Source organism: Diceros bicornis, chromosome 5, assembly GCF_020826845.1.
Source record: "Diceros bicornis minor isolate mBicDic1 chromosome 5, mDicBic1.mat.cur, whole genome shotgun sequence".
NCBI classification, from domain to species: Eukaryota; Metazoa; Chordata; class Mammalia; order Perissodactyla; family Rhinocerotidae; genus Diceros; species Diceros bicornis.
The window spans coordinates 96,403,419-96,422,805 of record NC_080744.1 but is presented as its reverse complement, the minus strand read 5'-3'; the positions used below and the strand labels follow the sequence as shown (position 1 = coordinate 96,422,805).

Here is a 19,387-nt window from a genome sequence, read left to right as displayed (position 1 = left end):
CAATGTCACCCCTCCCCAACATACCCAGGAACACAGTGCACAGTTTGATCCTGCTCTCTAAGGTTCCCAGGGCTATTTCATCAGCAGCTCCAATAGCTCCATTAATACTTCTTTATTTGTAGCCATTATGGAACATAATGGCTAACTAGGAAATGTGGCTAGGAGATGCTCATTGCCAGCAGGCATTTCAAGATGCTGAGACGGGAAGAGCAGTGGGAACTCATCTTCTTGCATGGACGGAATAGCATATGTGATCTTGTACAAATTACTTTCCCTCTCTGAGCCCTGTTTCTTCATCTGTAAAATAGACTTCAAAGGATATGTATCCAGAATAAAGAACTTTTAAAATGCAACAATAGGAAAAACATGAGGAAAAGATCTAAACAAATACTTCACCAAAGAATATATACAGATAGTGTATTAGTTTGCTAAGGCTGCTGTAACAAAGTACCACAAACTGGATGGCTTAAACAACAGAAATTTACCGTGTCCCAGTTCTGGAGGCTAGAAGTCCAAGATGAATGTGTTGGCAGAATTAGTTCCTTCTGAGGGCTGTGAGGGAAAAATCTGTCCTATTCATCTCTCCTAGCTTCTGGAGTTTTGCTAGCCATCTTTGGTGTCCCTTGGCTTGTAGATCTCTGCCTTCATCTTCACATGGCATTCTCTCTATGTGCATGCATCTGTGTCCAAATTTCCCCTTTTCTAAGAATACCAGCCATATTGGTCTTCACAGACATGGGACTCTCACCAATATCATCCACCCTAATGAACTTGATCATCTGCCAAGACCCAATTTCCAAATAAAGTCACATTCTGGGAGTCAGAAATTTTGGGGGACAAAATTCAACATAAAAGATGGCAAATAAGCATATGAAAAGATACTCAATATCATTAGTCACTAGGGAAATTCAAATTAAAACTACAGTGAGGTACCACTACACACCTATTAGAATGGCTACCAAAAAATTAACAAGCACAAAAACCTGACAATACCAAGTATTGGCAAGGATTCAGATCACCTGAATTGTTAGTTCATCTATTGTTAGTGGGAACACAAAATGGTACAGCCACTTTATTCATAATCACCCAAACTGGAAACAACCCAGATGTCTTTTAACTGGAAGAATGATACACATCTATAGCATATCCATACAAAGCCCATTCAAGGAACAAACTATCGATTTGCCCAACGTCCTGCATGAATCTTCTTAAATGTGTTTTGGTAAGTGAAATAAGCTAGACCTCAAAGGCCACGTATTGTATGATCCCACTTATATGAAATTCTGGAAAAGGTAGAATTATAGGGACAGAAAATAGGTCAGTGATTGTCAGAGGGAAGGGAGAGGGGTACCACAAAGAAGTGGGCAGGAGAATTTTGGGGGTGAGGGAACTGTTATGTAAGAAACTGTGGTGGTAGATAAACAACTCTCTGAATTTGTCAGAACGATTAGAACTGAAAACCACAGAGTCAGTTTTACTGCAGGTAAAATTACAAAAACCATCACCCAAGATGTGGGGCGATCCCAAAAAGGAATGCAGACTGTGACACACACCTGTACTACAAACAAATCACGTAACCACTCTGCAGGGAGTGGGAAGAAAGGAGACAACCTCAGTAACCTTGGAAAAGAGTGTTTTGACTGGACATTATAAGGCTATAGACAAAAAGAATTCTATACAAACATTGTACTCTAGTTGGTAAATTTTTTTTTCTCACAGAGAGAAAAATGTGTCAGCAATTTTGAAATTACTTTATGTGTATATTAAGGTCAAACCAAGAAAATATATTGTAGATAATGACAGCCAAGCTTCTCACTGTCCAAGAAAGAAGTTACAAATAAGAAAAAAGTGTAGACTATAATAATGACCTGTGGTGCTGAATGGGCATCTGAGGTTTCAGTATGAATTCACAGGTACAGAAAATAAATAGGTGTGTGTGTGTGTGTGTGTGTGTGTGTGTGTGCGCGCGCGCGCGCGCGCGCGCGCTTTCATGGGTTAGTATATATACAATCAACCTAAAAAACTCCCAATAGCCAAAGCTGGGGTGAATTGAGCAACAAAATTATGATAGTGTTGGATTTTAACCCAAACAAAAATATATATCCTGAAGTCCATATTGACATAAGTAAGTCAATAAATAAATAAGTAGGGGAAAAGAGACAACTCTTTCTTACAGGATTCCAATTAGTTAAAGTAAAAGGAATGAAGAAAATGGAAAGTCACCATTGGAACATCACCATCATAATTGTTGTAGGCACAATCCATAGTGGATGCTAAAATTAGGGGACAACACTTCAAGGAGAAGTAGAATATTTGCACAGTTTCAAAGTACTGCCTCTAATGTATTTATTAATTACAAAGAGAAAAATAGTAACTTGATAGAGAAGAAACCTGGCAGAAACCACCTCTACCAAGGAACAAGGTAAACATCACCCGTAACTGGACATATTGACCTCATGTTCCCCCTGATACTGTGCACTGAGAAGGGCAATAGTGCATAACCTCACTCTAATCATGAGACATCAGATAACCCCAAACTGAGGGACATTCCACAAAATCTCTAGCCAGTGTCATTGGTCAAAAGTGTCATAGTCATGAAAGACAAGAAAAGGCTGAGGAACTGCCACAGATCTGAGGAGGCTAAAGAAGGGTGGCCACTAAACACAATACGGGATCCTGGATTAGAACCGGGGGCAGGAAAATGGACAACAGTGGAAAAATGGTGAAATCCCAATAAAGTCTGTAGTTTAGTTAATAGTATTATACCAATGTCAATGCCTTGATCATTATAGTAATGGAAGATGATGTTAACATTAAAGGAATTTAGGTGAATGGTACATGGGAATTCTCTGTACTGCTTTTCTAACACTTCTGTAAGTCTTAAATTACCTTGTATAAAAAGTTTAAAAAATAGATAGACTTGTTCTGCCTGGTTCACAAGGTTTATCTTTTCAACTCCCTAGCCATCCATCCATCTATCAATTTACTTAGAAATTTTGAGGTCATTCTATACACTTGACAATATTTTAGATGCTAGGGACTAGAAATAAGACCAGAAATAATCTCCGTCCTGGCAGAGCTCACAGTTCAGTGAAGAGCTGTGAGACGTTCGGCGAAGCTTAAAAAGGGAATAATCCTGACTCAAGGAGCTATACCAGAATCTCTGTAAAATTAGTAGGGCTGTGGACTCAAGTCTGCCCTGGTTAAACCTTTTCTCTCTTTGCACTTCAGAATTAAGGCTTGTTGCAACCTTCTCCTGTCCTTTGTTTATTACATAGAAATGCTTGGGGATAATCTTTCCTATATTTCCTTAGAATGATTCTTTCACTTTTTTCCTAGTTGATATATAAGAGATAGAAAATTTGGGTATTTACGTCATCACAGTGTACATGAGAGAGGATCCAAGCTTTACATCAATGCTTAGATTGTTAAATCTGGATTTTTCAGTGTCCTTGCATAGTTACTAAAAATTATAAAATATTTAAAACTGCCAAGAAAATAGAGGGATTTCCTAGAAAAATTTCTCTGAGTTGGAAATGAAGTTGCTAACTTTTCCTCTCTCTTCTGATAATGCTCTCCACTCCTTGTAAACTATGTAGGCCTTAGTTAAAAAAAAAAAGAAAAGAGAAAGGAAGGAAAGAAGGGAGGGAGGGAGGAGGCAGGAAGGAAGGAGGGAGGGAGGCAGGAAGGAAGGAGGGAGGGAAGGAAGGAGGGAGGGAGGGAAGAAGGGAGGGAGGGAGGGAGGGAGAGAAGGAGGGAGGGAGGGAGGGAAGTATACTTTTGAGACAGTTGAGGTATCCCATGGCTTATCTCCTGTGTGGCTCCGCCTCATGAGGTTAACAGTCTCACAAGTTACTGTAAAATGATTGATTTTTGTCTTCAGTAAATGACCTTGGAGACTCTAAGGAGGCAGCCAAGGTGACGACAGCCAAGGCTACCAAAAACATAACACAAATAAGCCACCTACATTTATAAGGATGCCACTGAATAATCAAAGTAAATTTATTTCTGAATTACTTAAGGTTCATGAAAGAGAAACATTAACTCGTGTTATAGAAACAGTAGTAAAATACAGTACACAGGAATGTCATTTGAATAATAACAAGGCAAAAGTACAACAGCAAATGAAAAATAGCCACTTTTTAACTATAAATACAAAGGTAAAGCAATTTAATAAGAAATTTTGTTAATAAGAAAAATATATGTCCCATGTCTTTATTACATACTGTACAAAATAAAATATTGCACCTTTAAGTCATATAATAAATATATACAAAGAGTATTTTACAAATGATCTTTCTTTTAATTTAAAAACCTTCAACAATCAATTGTGATTGATGACTTAACAACTCACGGGCTGGTGTGTGCTCTTCATGCCCCCACATCCATCCCAACCACCAAACCCTCTACATACAGTAGTGCTCATCCCAGTGTCAGTGAGGCTGAAGCCAGAACAAGAGACCTGGTGCTCAGAAGATGGTAGAGACTCAGCAAGCTTGTCCACAGACAAATCCAAAGCCAAATGCGCTGCTCACTTCCTAGTGACCAGCGACGAGGTCCAGCACCACTGCCTCGGGAGCTTAGCTGCCGACAGACTGTAGACAGCATGCGTACCAGCAGCTGGGGCGCACAATAGAGAAGCATGGCCACTTGCTGGTGTTGTGTGCCATCTAAAGCTGGAACTGGTAGAAGGTAAGGGAAACAGCCCCATAACCAAATTGGCTTTAGAACTTACAATTTAATGCTAGCCCCACAAGACTTCAGCAGCAACATTTACTCCAAACTTAACCTCCACTCTGACACTAACACCAGCATTGGCCCCAATCTAAACCCAGCCCAACTCTGACCTAACCTGGCCCCAACCCTAACCCTAACCTCTAAAGCCAACTCTAGCCCTAATCCTAACTTAACTTCCATTCTCACCTAATGCTAATCCTAAACTTATTCACTAAATTCTCTCATCCCTAGTCCTAACTGTAACTTCCAGCCTAACCCTAATTCACTGTGGATTTACTGAAAAATCAGTCCAAATTAAAACAATTATTTACTATAAACAGTTCTTTTCACCTACCATGTTTCATATTTAGATTACTTTCTTATAATTTTTCCAAAATAAAAATCCTTAGGAATACTATTTTATGCATAAATTAGGTCTAAGAAGGCTTTAATTTTCTGTTTGTGTGCAAGAGAATAGCGCTTAGAAAAGTTTCCTTCACAGCTCTTAAAAGAAAGCTTCGAACAGACGTCAAAATCAGTAGAAAAGGTTAACTCTCCCTCTCCTTTGATTTCCAAGACGCCTCATTTGGTCACAGGTCAATTTCCGTAGTTGTGAAAATGGCAGCGACATTTACTCTGTGTTTTCTCCCACGGGTTCTCTAAGAGCAAGGACAAGGTGCCACCCCCATTATCCTGGATCAGTCAGTGTTACAAGCCTGTCCAGAGGGATTGTCTCTTTTTCACAGACTAAACTTAAGGATCCATAAAAATGCCATTAGTGCCAACATCTTAACAACTACTGGCCAGAGCTTCTGAAATGTAAATGCCTTATAAACCTATTGAAACCCTAAACCTCGAGAGAAAAGGAAGTCACCAGTCACTGTGTTGCCCAGGTCTTCAGGATGTCCTACTCTACACTAGTCTACAAATCACAGGAAGAGGCAGCCCCCTGTGAGAATGCAGCGGTGATCTTGGTGATTTCCTGATGAGGAGCACGCGATGCAGTCCCCTGTGCAGTGGCACATCTGGACGGGATTTCTGTCAGTCCTCCAATGCATCAGGTAAAAGAGCTGGAAATGACAACTGGCCGTGGGAAAATGACACTACAAAATCCGACAGTGGTGATTTTGCATCGACCTCTGATTGCAGAATCTAGAGTTTTTGAAGAAATACATGTTTTTGAACATGGGGAAAAGAGCTTTTACATTTTTATTTTATCTTCACAGCAGCATTAGGACCCCCTCCAAAGGTTTATCCTTCTTGACATGACTGGCAGCACCTTTGTTTGTAGAGGTCTAGTGAACACAAATTAAGATGCTTTACAAACATACAGTAGTGAGTTGTGTCTGCACAGTCTCCTGCAAAAAAAAAAATATTCATATATATCTCTCTCTCTCTCTCCACTTAACACATAAGTCATTAGAGACTTAAGTTAAAAAAATCATTTGATTTTATGAAAAGCGTAAATTGAGATCACAGAGTGAAGGGAAGAAACCAGGCTTGGATGAGGGCCACGGCCTTGCACCCCAGTCACAGGGCACCGGACTCACTTCTCAGCTGGCCCGATGGCCTCACACTGCTCCCAGGACCTCACGGCCCTCTGCCCATGCTGCTCCTCTCGGTGCTCAGAGAAGCAGTGCTTAGCTTTTGGAGGGTCACGGACCGCTTGGGAAACTTAAGAAAGCTGTGGCCCTGCTCCCTAGAAAAATACGTTTATGATGAAATTTTACATGTAACTTCAGGACATTGGCATACCTGCGCAGCCCCACCCACAGCATCTCTGTCTTCGCGGATGAGACTCCCAGGCAGGAGGGGAGTCTGTGGGGAGGCAGCCAGTGCTTGTTAGAAGGCAGTGACTGAGGCCACTTGACATCCCACTACTTCAGCTGTTTTTTCTCTAAAGAACACTGAGTTGCACCCACATCCAAGCAGCTAATCTCCTAATGTCCTGAGATACCACATCCATGCTGAATGTCCCCTCAGACGCAACACCAGCAAGGTGGGCGCCAGGAGGGTCTGGTTTGGACAAGGCTTCAGGGGCGGTCGCGATACCTGTGAGGGGTACGTACTATCACAGGAAGGCCCAAGACAGTGCCGCCAGGAAGTGGGTTTCTTTTTCTGCACACAGTGTCTCTCAGCCACTGGTCTGCAGCTCCTTGTGTGGACGCAGTCGACTTTCCGAGACTGGAAGCCCCTGCCACAGGCTGCCGTACAGGGCCTCCAAGGGCCTGCGCGCCAGCACACGTCACACGCCCCTGACGAGCAGTTCCTCCTGAAGGTGGGCCTGAAATGAAAAAGACAAAAAACCAAAAAACAGAAAAGAAGTGGGGTGTCACTTCTTGCAGGGGATCAAGGCTTTTACTGACCATCTTTTCCATATATTAAAGGTTTGACAATCAGGACCCTATTCATCAGGAAACTGATTGACATTGTTCACGGTTGACTAAGCAAAGTGGTGGTGCAATCACAACCATAGTAGAGGCAAGCGAACCACGAGTTCCCCCAACTCCCAGCACCAAGTCAAGGCACACCCCTCCAGAGAGATGCTGTCCTGAGAAGCTGCAGCAGATCAGTTTAGGCAAAGGAGAGAAGGACTCACAATAAACCACTTTGAATTTGTGAACAAACTTTAAGTTTTGTTAATATACACAGTTGAAACATATTGTGGCATGAGCGTGAATCAGTACATGAGCAGTCCCGTCTGCTGAGAGAAGGGCTCTTACGTCTTCATTTAGGCCACACCGTGAGTTGTAGTCAGAGCTAACAAAGACCATTTCAGGTGAGGGATCTATCTCTGGTTTCCTTACCCTATAAAACAGATCAGAAAGTTAATGCCCTCTGATTTTTGAAAAGATATTTACCCTGAAGGGTAGAGCCACCTTATTGGACCCACTTTGGAGTATCTGCCATTGTTCCCTGGGGCAAGGCTCCTGGAAGCTATATTTGTACTACACAAGAATGTCTCCCCAACCCCCAAAGATGACTGGAAGAGGGCCCTAACTGAGCTGGTTCAATAATTGTCTTCCTCCCAGGAATTTGGAGCTTGCTGGAACAAGACACATAAACCTGAAGGCTGGAGTAGTAGTGGCCATATTCTGCTATACAGGCCAGAGAAGTAGAAAAAATAATACTTAGGAAGAAAAAAGAATGTAGCAGAAACACACAGAGCTGAGGGGAGGAAAAAATCCCAATGACTTCTGATTTCTTGGTTACAGTCCTCCCTGAGGTCTGACAGCATTCTCACTTTGGATTCTTGAAACAATTTTGTATTCCTATAAAAGGCTCCTTATAAGGGACATAATCTGTAAGGAGTGTTGAGACACCACCAGAAATGTAATAAGATGAGGAAAATTGTGATAACCTGAACTTCTTTAAGGGAGAGTATTACACACAGTTGGAAGCAATACTTTGATTAGCCAGTAGGGGGAGACTCCATCAAAGGGTTTACTTACTGTCACACCAAACTGTTTATAAGATTTATAAGGAGTCGGGGGATGGTGTCCTGTTAACTTCAGGGCTGCTGTTTTTCCCAATGGGTATGCATTTTAGGGGCTAAAAGTTAAATGGCTCTGGACAACAGGGCAGAGACTGAGTAATCCTGAGCCATCCCCATATGCAGAGATCAGCTTTTCCACCGAAAAAGTTTGAGTATTCAAAGAATACTCAAAGAATATATTTAAAAGGATACCAAATTGTTATGCACAGATGTTGAGTGGTCCTGTCTTATTAATAAATCTCCTGCCCTCTTGGCATAAATCATTCTAAGTTGACTTCTGTTGTTTCTGGCCCAAAGGACCTTAACTAATACAGTCCCTTCTGTTTCGATAGAAGGCAGAGCCAGTGGGAAGTCAGAAGGAACCACTGAGTTTCCTAAATATAAAAGATGAGACTAAGGAGCTAGAGACCAACATAGAAACTGAAGCCCAAGACAGCTCAAAGGCTGATCATTGAGGACCTGGCAAAACAAACACAAGGTCAGTCCAGTAGAGGGCATCACTTCCTCTTGGCCAGGGATGGGACTGGGGATGAGGACGCCGGAGCCAGAGGGACACAGTCTGTGCACCAGCAGTATGCACACCACTGGGGCTCATGCGTTTTTCTACATGAAAGTAGATTTGGCAGCAGAAATCCTAAAGTAACCTTGTTTCTACTAGTCTTGCTCAATTTCTCATTCCTGTTCAGTCTGGCTCCAGTGCCACCTCAAATAACCCATTTCACCGTCAGCCAGATGGAACTACTGATGCTGCAGGGCAGCAGACTCCAAGCTGGCTGGTTATCAGAAGTACGTGGGCAGCTTTAAAAAGATGCAGATTGCCAGCCTCCACTCCTGAAGATTCTGATTCATTAAGTCTGAGTTGAGGCCAAAGAATCTTTCTTTTAAAGAAATTTCCCAGGTAATTCTGACTCTTAGCTAAGGTTAGGAATAACTGCCTTGAGGAACAAATTCTCTGTGTCCTCAAGCATTTCCTCAGGTCCCCATGTTGTCTTCTTGCTATAAGTGTAGGCTAGCTCTACACCCTGATAATTGTCACTCCCTCTGTAACTCCTTTCAATGGAGGACACGCCCCCCAAACCCTTCCCAGGGCCTACAGAAGAGGCTAGCAGACAGCCTGCTCACCTCTGCTCCTCTAACCATGGCCATTAACAATGTGCTTCCCTATAAAACAGCCTCTAACATTGAATTAGGCCCTACTATGGCAATGGGGCTGGACAGGGGTCTCCAGCCTGTCATTGCTCCCTCTCTATGCACTGTACAGGGAGACTGAAGACCTCACCCACTGTTAGCGAGCCGATAGGCAGCACACCTGGTCAGCAGAATTGGTCTGTGGCAAAAACAGGACCAAACTACTGCCAAAGAAACCCACAGTAACTCTCTAAACAAACTCAGTCCTTCCTCCATAAACCACCAGACACTTGAGGAAACTAACAGTATGGAAGAAAAGCACTGGATATAAAGATGGAACAGCCATCCCTGGCGGGAACAGAAATAATGGGGAAAATGAAAGGCAACTAGATTCTTTTTTCCTCTCAGCTCTAGGAATTTTTCTTCTATTATTTCTTTGGAAAATTTCCACCCTTTCATTTCATTTCCATATCTCTTTTTCTAAAACCGCATTTAATCAGATATTGAACCTCTTGATAGATCCTTCCATGTCTTCTATCTTCTCTATTTTATTTCTGTCTCTTGTTTTTGCTGCTTTTAGTAGGATGCATGGCATATCCAAGGAACTGAAAAAAGGACGATGTGGCTGGAACATGAGGCGTGAGAGAGAGTGAGGTGTTGGATGAGGCTGTGAAGGGAGGTAGGACCTGACTGTGCAATGTTCTATAGGCCACATTATGGATTTTGGTCACTATTCTTCCTAAGACCAAGTGAAGCCTCTAAAGTGATTTTAATCTAGCAGGGAGACAGGGTGTGGTGGTGGTATGATCAATCTGCATTTTGGAAAAGATTACTCCGGTTATAGTGTGGAGACTGGGTTGGAAAGGAGCACAGATGGATGGCAGGAGACTAGTTGGATGGCTTGGCCAAGGATAATGGTAGTAGAGATGGAAAAAAGTGGATGGGTTCAGGAAAAAATACAAAGAGGCAAAAGGCATATAAAAAGTAATCAGAAAAGTACAAATTACAATAAGATATAATTTTTCATCCATCAGATTGCCAAAATTTTTAAGACTGAAAACCTATATATGTTGATGCAAAAAGGGGAACTCTCATGTTGTTGGTTTCAACATTTTGACAGTAATTTAGTAGTACCAAAATGAACATGCCTGTCAATTCAATTCCATATCTAAAATCTATCCTATAAGAATAATACCTTTTGTGCATAGAGATATATGTCCCAGAGTGTTTACTGCAGCATTTGTTGCTAACAGCAAAAAACGTGAAACAATCAAATGTCCATCAGCAAGATGAGGAATATTAATGTAACAATTAACAAGAATAAAGCAAACCTTATGTACTAAGACGGGAAAAAGTCTATAATATATTGATAAGTAGAAAAAGTAAGTTTCAGAAAAATACTTCTGGTATGTTAAAAAGAAAGCTCACTCCACGTATGTGTCTGTGTTGTAAATGTATCTTTGAGAATGCAGAGTAAAACAGCTGGGTTGATGCGTGTCCATCTGTGTGTGGTCTCTATTTTCTCAGCAAAATAGGAACCTAGGTTGTCTGTTGAGAATGAGGGCAGCTGTGCCAAACATCCTCCATTTGAGGAGAACGGTTCTGGCTTGAACTGTGTTGTGGGGAATAGGAAATGCAGCTGATAGTCCACTGCCAAACCTCACTGAAGGCTCAAAACAGCAACTGAGCCAACTGCCAAGGTCATCTCGTTTTCTCTAGAGGACTCAGGATGTGGAGGAGGGAGAAGGAGCCATATATGGAGCGTCTTCTGTGACCCAAGTTAGCTTCACACTAAGCTAAGCAATCAACTTCCCACCTACAATTTCACACGGACACATGGATAATACCCCATTTTGTAGATTGGGAGGTTAGGGGGTCCAAAGTCACACAATCAGAGAGTGGCAGAACTCCAGAGCCCCTCCCCGGTGTGCCCTCTGGGCCCTCTCCCCAATGTGCTGGCTGGGGCAGGCCCCCCTGGGATGGTGGAGCCGCCAGATGGGAGGAGTCTGGTCTCTGGGAGAGCCCATGGAACAAGGCTCTTCTACTCCCAAACCATCGACCAGCTCAGACTCTGATACAAGAGAAAAGCAGACTCCTTCCTTGTTTCAGCCCTTTACCAAAATAAAAGTTTATTTTATTCTCTGCTAAACTACTGTGTCAATATCCTCATCAAAAGTTTCTAAACAGAGGAATAAAGTAGTTCATTGAAAACTTTAGGGAGATTTAATCTGTAAACCTAAATGAAATATTATTACGCTTGATCAACTTTGTATACAGAGGGAAAAATATCTGTCTATTCTCAGTACTACCCTTTTTTCTCTTTGGGGTGCCTCTCTCTATGTGTTTAACATCCAAATAATCTGTAATTATAAATAGTACATATTAATTAGTATTTCAGTATAAGGTACACTATTGAGGATGGCACTATAAGAAACCATAATTTCATAGGAATTGGCAGTTATGAGAGGTGGTAGCCAGGTAGAATAATTCCATTTCCAGGCAGTCATGGTCACTGACGAGATAGGAGAGCTTGTGTGCTGCCCTAGGGGGGCCAGTACCTGCTGTCGTCACAGCCAGAGCGGTTGTGGTGCTGACAAACGACGTGATGCTGCTGCTTCCTCACAGGGTGACCCAGGCAACGTCCAGGACACTGGAACAGAAGCACAACATGGTGTAAACAACCCTGTGAGCTCACGCCTGCTGTGGTACCAAGAGCACATACTGAGGGGGAGTGTGAAAGACCAGCTACAGGGGACCGGCTGTCTCCAGGGGAAGTTAGAGTGGATGTGAGCACAGTTCTGAGGACCAGACAGCTCTCCTTCAGGGCTAGGAAGATACCTAAGTTTCTCCTCCCCCTCTTTTCCCCCAGAAACTTAGAACACCTTTAAGGAGAAGGGAAAAGGACAGGGCCAATCTGTAATTGACTGGGCTTAGGTCTAGAAATGACTACACTTAAAACCATAAGCGACCACCAAGTTTGGGTTTTCCTGCTCTGAGCAAAAACGGAGGCTTGTGAGTTACGGTGAGTTCAATTGTAGAAAAAAAAATGTTTTTTGAAGTGCAGTTCTTAAATTTTCATATAGTCATTATACTCATTAATTTTTCCTTATACTTTGTTTTATGCTTGAAAAGGTCTTTACTATCATGATAGTTCTACTTCAGTTTAATTACTTTTACAGCAAGTGATTTAATCAAGGCAGAATTTACTTTGGTGTATGCTTTGAGTCTGGGCTCTGATTGTACGTATTTTTCTTACACTTGTTAACCAATTTCCCTGAGACTATTTTTTTTTTGCTAACAACTTTATTGAGATATAATTCACTCACTATACAATTTGCCGTTTAATGTATACAATTCAGTGATCTTGAGAGTTGTGCAACCATCACCACAATCAACTTTAGAACATTATCATCATCCCATAAAGAAACCCCATACCCTTGAGCAGTTACTCTCAATTCCTCCCACTGCCTCTCCCCACAGGCCTAGACAACCACTGATCTGCTTTTTGTCTCTGTAGATTTATCTCTTCCAGACACTTCACATCCATGGCATCCTACAGCATGTGGTCTTCTGTGTCTGTCTTCCCTCACTTACCATAATGTCTTCAAGGTTCATCCACACTGTAATACATATCAGTACTTCATTCCTTTTAATGGCCAGATAATATTCCGTTGTGCAAACATGTTGTTTATCTATTCATCAGTTGTTTCCACTTTTTGGTTATTATGAATAATGCTGCTATGAAAATTCATGTACAAGTTTTTGTGTGGATACATGTTCTCATTTCTCTTGGGTATATACCTAGGAGCGGAATTGCTGGGTCATATGGTAACTATATTTTTAACTTTTTGAGGAACTGCCAGACTGTTTTCCAAAGTGGCTATACCATTTTACATTCCCCTTAGCAATGTATGAAGGTTCCAATTTCTCCATATCCTCACCAACACTTGTTACCATCTCTTTTTGATGAATAGCATGCTAGGGATGTGAAGTGGTATCTCACTGTGGTTTTGATTTGCATTTCCCTAATGACTAATGATGTTGAGTATCTTTTCATGTGCTTATTGGCTATTTGTATATCTTTACTGGAGAAATGTCTACTCAGATCCTTTGTCAACATTTTAATTGGGTTATTTGTGTTTTTATTATTGAGTTGTGACTGTTCTTTATATATTATAGATACAAGTTCCTTTTCACAATGATTTTTAATTATTTTCTCCCATTCTATGTGTTGTCTCTTCACTTTCTTGATCATGTCCATTGTAGCACAAAAGGTTTTAATTTTGATGTTGTCCAATTTATCTATTTTTGTTGTTGTTGTAGCTTATGTTTTTGGTGTCATATCTATGAAACCATTTCCTAATCCAAGGCATGAAGATTTATGTCTATGTTTTCTTCCAAGAGTTTTATAGTTTTAGCTCTTTGATTTAGATCTTTCATCCATTTTGAGTTAAATTTTTGTATGTGGTGTGGGCTAGAGGTCCAACTGCATTCTTTTGTATGTGGATGTCCAGTTGTCCTGCACCATTTGTTGAGGAGATTACTCTTTCCTCATTGAATGGTCTAGTCACCCTTGTACAAAATCAGTTCACATAGACATATGGATTTATCTCTGGACTCTCAATGCTGTCTCATCAATCCACATGTCTATCCTATGCCAGTACCACGCTGTCTTGATTACTGTAGCTTTGTAGTAAGTTTTGAAACCAGGAAGTCTGAGCCCTCCAACTTTGTTCTTTTTCAGGATTATTTTGGCTGTTCTTGGTCCTTTATATTTCCATATGAATTTTAGGATCAGCTTGTCAATTTCAGCAAAGAAGCCAGCTGGGATTTTGACAGGGATTGTGTTGAATTTGTAGATCAGTTTAGGGAGTCTTGTCATCTTAGCAATATTAAGTCTTCTGATTCATAAATATGGGATGTCTTTCCATTTATTTAGATCTTCTTTAATTTCCTTTAAAAACCTTTTGTAGTTTTACACTGCCTATTTTTAAACCATTCTTCCCTCTATGATTAAATGCCTTTGAACTTTAAACCCATTTAGCATGGGTCTGTTTCTGTGCTCTAATTATACTCCATGACTCATGTCTATTCCTGAACCAATGCTGCACTATTTTACTTACAACAGCTTTGCAGCATGCTTTGATATCAGATAATGAAAGTCCCTCCACACCTCTAATGATTTGTTTTTCTAAAAATTTCCTGTCCTCATTTATTCTCTCATATGAATGTCAGAACTATCTTAAATTTCAAAAAAGAATTCTACTGTAATCTTAATTGGAATTCTATGACATGTTTCAGTTCATTTAAGGGCATGGACATCTTTACATTACTGAGAGTACCTTTAGTTGTCCAACTTTTCCTTTATGTGTTTCAACAATGTGTTATATATTTCTTTATGGGTTCTAAGATGGTTAATTTTATATGTCAACTTGACTGGGCCATGATGTTCCCAGATATTTTGTCAAGCGTTATTCTACACGTTTCTGTAAGGATGTTTGTGGATGAGATTAACATTTAAATCAATAGGTTGAGGAAAGCAGATTGCTCTCCCTAATGTGAGTGGGCCTCATCTAATCAGTTGAAGGGCTGGATAGAACAAAAAGGCTGACCCTTCCCCACGTAAGAGAGGATTCCTCCATGCCTGACTGAACTAGGACATTGGCTTTTTCCTGCCTTTGGACTTGAACTGAAACACTGGCTTTTCTTGGGTCCTGAGCCTGCTGGCCTTTTGGGCTGGAACTATATCATTAGTTCTCCTGGATCTCTAGTTTACTGACTCATCCTGTAACTCTTAGACTTGTCAACCTCCATAACTGCATGAGCTAATTCCTTATAATAACTCTGTCTATATATAAAGACATTTATTATACACACACACACATGCACACATATACATACATTCTATTGGTTCTGTTTCTCTGGAGGACCCTGACTAATAAAGATACACAGATTTCGGTACTGAGAAGTAGGTGCTGCTGTAACAAATACCTAAAAATGTGGAAGTGGCTTTGGAACTGGGTGATGGGTGGAGGCCAGAAGAGTTTTGAGCTGCATGCCAGAAAAAGCCTAGACTGCCTTGAAGGAAATGGTAGTGGAAATATGAACATTAAAGGTGATTCTGGTGAGGTTTTGGATGAAAATAAGGAACATGCAATTGGAAACTGGAGGACAGGTCGTCCTCATAAAGGGGCAAAAAACTTGGCTGAATTGTGTTCTAGAGTTTTGTGGACGGTAGAACTTGCAAGTGATGAAAGTGGATATTTCACTGAGGGGATATCTAAGCAAAGTGTTCAAGGTGCAACCTGGCTTTTCCTGACTGCTCATAGTAAAATACGAGAAGACAGAGAGAAATTGAAGGAATTGTAAAGCAAAAAGGAACCAGAACTTGAAGATTTGGAAAATTCTCAGTCCATCTGTATTTTGAAAAATGAGAAAGTATGTTTTGGAAAGAACATGAAGGGTGGGGCTGGGCAATCACTCCATGAGGAGATCACCCACGGAGTCGATCAGCCATCTCAGCAGAAGCCAGGAATAGAGACAGGATTATACCAGCAGAGACACTGCCAGTTTGGACCAAACAGAACAGAGATGGGACACAGAAAGGAAGGCTCTCGAACTTCTGGGATTCTACAGGATGGGATGATAATGATTTGTCCTTCAAGGAAAGGGAAGGAGGACCCTGAAGATGATTCTGAGATCCCCAGGGCTGCCACTCCCACTGCAGGCCCAGGGAACAAGGCTGTTTCCTCCTCAGTCGCAGAGGGTAGGGCCCCTCCTCAATTTCAGTGGGCCGAGCTGCCCCTGCCCACCGCTTCAGGGGCAGGGCCACTCCAAAGAGCCACGTGGGTGAGGCCACTGCCTAGGGCCACGGGTCAATGCGGATACCCCAGTGGGTCTGGAGGGTGGAGCATCAAGCCAAAGAGGATTATTCTTGAGCCTTAAGATCTAATGGAATCGGCCGTGCTGAGTTTGGGACTTGATTAGGACCCAGTGCCCCTTTCTTCTTTCTCCCTTTTGGAATGGCAATGTCTATCCTATGGCTGTCCCACGGTTGTATTTTGGATGTACACACTGTCTGGTTGCACAGGTTCACAGCTGGAGAGGAGTCTTCCTCAGGATGACTCATTGCTCACCCTCCCTGACCTAGGTGACATTTAGTGAGACTTTGGACTTGGACTTGATGCCGGAATGGGTTAAGACTTCTGGGGATAATGGGATGGGGTGGATGTATTTTGCATGTGAGAAGGACATGAATTTTGGGTGGCCAGAGATGAAATGTTATGGACCAGATTGTGTCCCCTCAAAATTTATATGCTGAAGCCCTAAACCAGCAAGGTGACTGTATTTGGAGACAGGGTCTATGAGGAGGTATTCAAGGTTAAATGAGGCCATGAGGATGGGGCATTAATCTGACAGGAATAGTGTCCGTACGAGAAGTGGAAGAGACACCAGAAATCTCTCTGTTTCAGTGTATGCACAGAGAAGAGGCCATGTGAGGACTTAATGAGAAGGCAGCTGTCTACGGCCAGAGAGAGGGGTCTCACCAAAACCAAGGCTGACAGCACCATGCTCTTGGACTTCCAGTCTTCAGAACCGAGAAAATAAACTTCTGCTGTTTACGGCTCCCAGTGTGTGGTGTTTTGTTATGGCAGCCCTAGCTGACTAACACAGGTTCCTACACATTTCTCTAAATTTTTTTCCCAAATACTTATTATAATATTATTCAAGGTGGCCTTTAGGATGTGGGTTCTGAGACTTTCGCACACATATTACTCAAGTTCCTCTGCTCTTCTCTTGAAGCCTGCTCTTGTTCCTCCCGCCCCAACCAGTCTATCTTGGAGCTTCTGTTGCTGAGCTGCTGCATTCAGAGGCCCCAACCTTGTTTTAGCTCTGTACTGGAAGACAGAGACACCATGATTTCCTAATGTAACCCTTAAGGTCAGGCACAGACTTGCATTTTAGAGGCCAATCAGGTTTTTTCCCCAAAATTAAAAAAAAAATGTATTAGAAGCAAAGTGATGATTATTGTGCCGTCAAAACATTAGATCTGTGGGCTTTACCTGGCCCCCTGCTTCAATGACCCACTGAACACACGGATGACTGGTGCATGGTCTTCTCCCCAGAGGCCTGTCTCTGGGGGCGCATGCTCTTGGAGACATCACCTGCACAGTTCCGTCGGCTCTTGTGCGCTTGCATGTCACTTGCCGACTGCGAGATCCTTCACCGCAAGACACAGAGCACTTGGACCATGTGCTCGTGAACCACCTACGAACAAAAACTACAGGCGCTTAGTAAGGACTGGCATGTCAGACCCTACAGGCGTGTCTTCAAAACACAAAATTGATCCTAACGTTGTGACTGTTTCTAGGCCGTCACATGTCTCCATGAAGGGCGGCAGCATAGATAACTCCCAGCCCTATTCTCAGATTTTCTCTTACTCAGGGGAGCAGCAGAATCACCAGGTAGAGACAACCAAGACAGAGGTTGTGTAGACCTGTCTTCAAGTATGTAAGAGCTGGCACTTGTGTGGCCCCAGAGAGTAGAGCTAGGGCAAAATTAGGTGGAAATTTCAAAAAGGTAGATTTCAACTCATTGAAACCAAAGGGAAGCAAATATTTTTAAAGCACCTATGTGCTGTTTGCTCTGCGAGATGTTGACATGTTATTTTACTGAATTCTCATGTTATTCCCATTCTTGTAGGGAAGAAACCAATGTCTAAGGGGTTCAATAACTTGGCTATGGTCACATAACTGACATGCCAGCAGAGCTGGAAATGGATTCTAGATTTATCTGACCCTGAAGTTCACACTTTATAGGAGACTGAACTGGTAAGTGGACACCTCTGAGATATTGAGTGCTCTGTCACTGAAGATGTTCGAGCTGCTGCTGGAATACAGCAAAGCAAGGGTTCTTAACCTGAGGTCCATGGCTCTCCAAGGGCACCGTGGACTTGGATGGGAAAAGAATTGCATCTTCATTGTCACTAAGCTCTAACTGAAATTTAGTACTTCCTTCAATTATACAATTGTAGGCCACAAAATATAGGTCGTAGTATTAGCACTACCTGTGATTTTGTTACCAATAGAAATCATGGATATTTTCACACGACATTACAATTGTGGCAGGCATCTCAAAATATAATTTATATAAATCACCATTTCAAAATTAATATATTACTAGATCTTTTTATTTAGTGTGTTAATAGAGAAGCAAATCTATTACTATATCACACATTTTAAAATATTCAGTAACTGTATTTTAATATAATTGGCTTCCTTTCTAATCAAATGTATTTTATTTTACAGATTTAAAACCCTGTTCTGGGAAGGGCTCCACAGGCTTCACCAGACTACCAGAGGGGTCCAAGGCACAGAAACGTGCAGGACTCCCGAAGCAGAGGGATCTAGATTAGACGACCTGTATTGTCTCTTCTAGGTATGAAAGTGTATGACTCTGTTTATTCTAGAGATGTGCAAAAGTTTGAAAATATTTGGTAAATGAGACTGCTGATAATGTTCCCAATGTGGATTCTTTCCATTTTGTGAGAATCAAGAATCGACACAAAGCAGCTTTCTTGGATTGAGCTCCTCTAGTTATTGTAGCGTGAGTGTGCTGCCCCCGAGGGACAGATGACTCAGCAGGAGACCTTCCTTTGAAGAACACAATGGGTACTGCACACACGTCGATCAGCGCACCTGCAACACCCATGGCCCTTCTAAGAACATGCTCCAAGGTATCTCTTTTGTTTTACAGTGTGACCCTGACTCCCACCCTCTTCCAAGGCACAGATAATTGGACCAAGTGTGGACATTTGCACAAGGGCTGAGCTGTAGAACATGAAGCATGTCTCCATTTTCTCCTCAGTAAAATGGGGTTGAGAATAGTATCTGGCTCATAGGTTTATGCTTGATAAATGCTATTATTATTTGTTAAATTTTTTTGCTGTGGATTTTGGTGCATCTGGTCAGTTATCTGCTAGGGTCTATGCTATTCAATCATTAATTCCTTCATTACACAGATATTTCTAGAGGGTGCGTAATGCGG

General features: G+C 41.8%; 1 protein-coding gene across 1 annotated transcript in view; it reads right to left on the bottom strand.

Moving 5' to 3' along the window:
• Positions 1-4,219: 4,219 nt before the first annotated feature.
• LOC131406510 (endophilin-A3) overlaps positions 4,220-19,387 on the bottom strand; it is a 536,830-nt gene continuing 521,662 nt past the window's right edge. Inside the window, exons 34-37 of the mRNA XM_058542566.1 lie at positions 17,404-17,608; positions 11,899-11,990; positions 6,786-7,000; positions 4,220-6,074 (exon numbers count right to left, since the gene is read on the bottom strand). Of these exons, the coding sequence (XP_058398549.1) occupies positions 5,968-6,074; positions 6,786-7,000; positions 11,899-11,990; positions 17,404-17,608 (619 nt within the window). The 3' untranslated portion in view covers positions 4,220-5,967. The remainder of the gene's footprint in view (positions 6,075-6,785; positions 7,001-11,898; positions 11,991-17,403; positions 17,609-19,387) is intronic.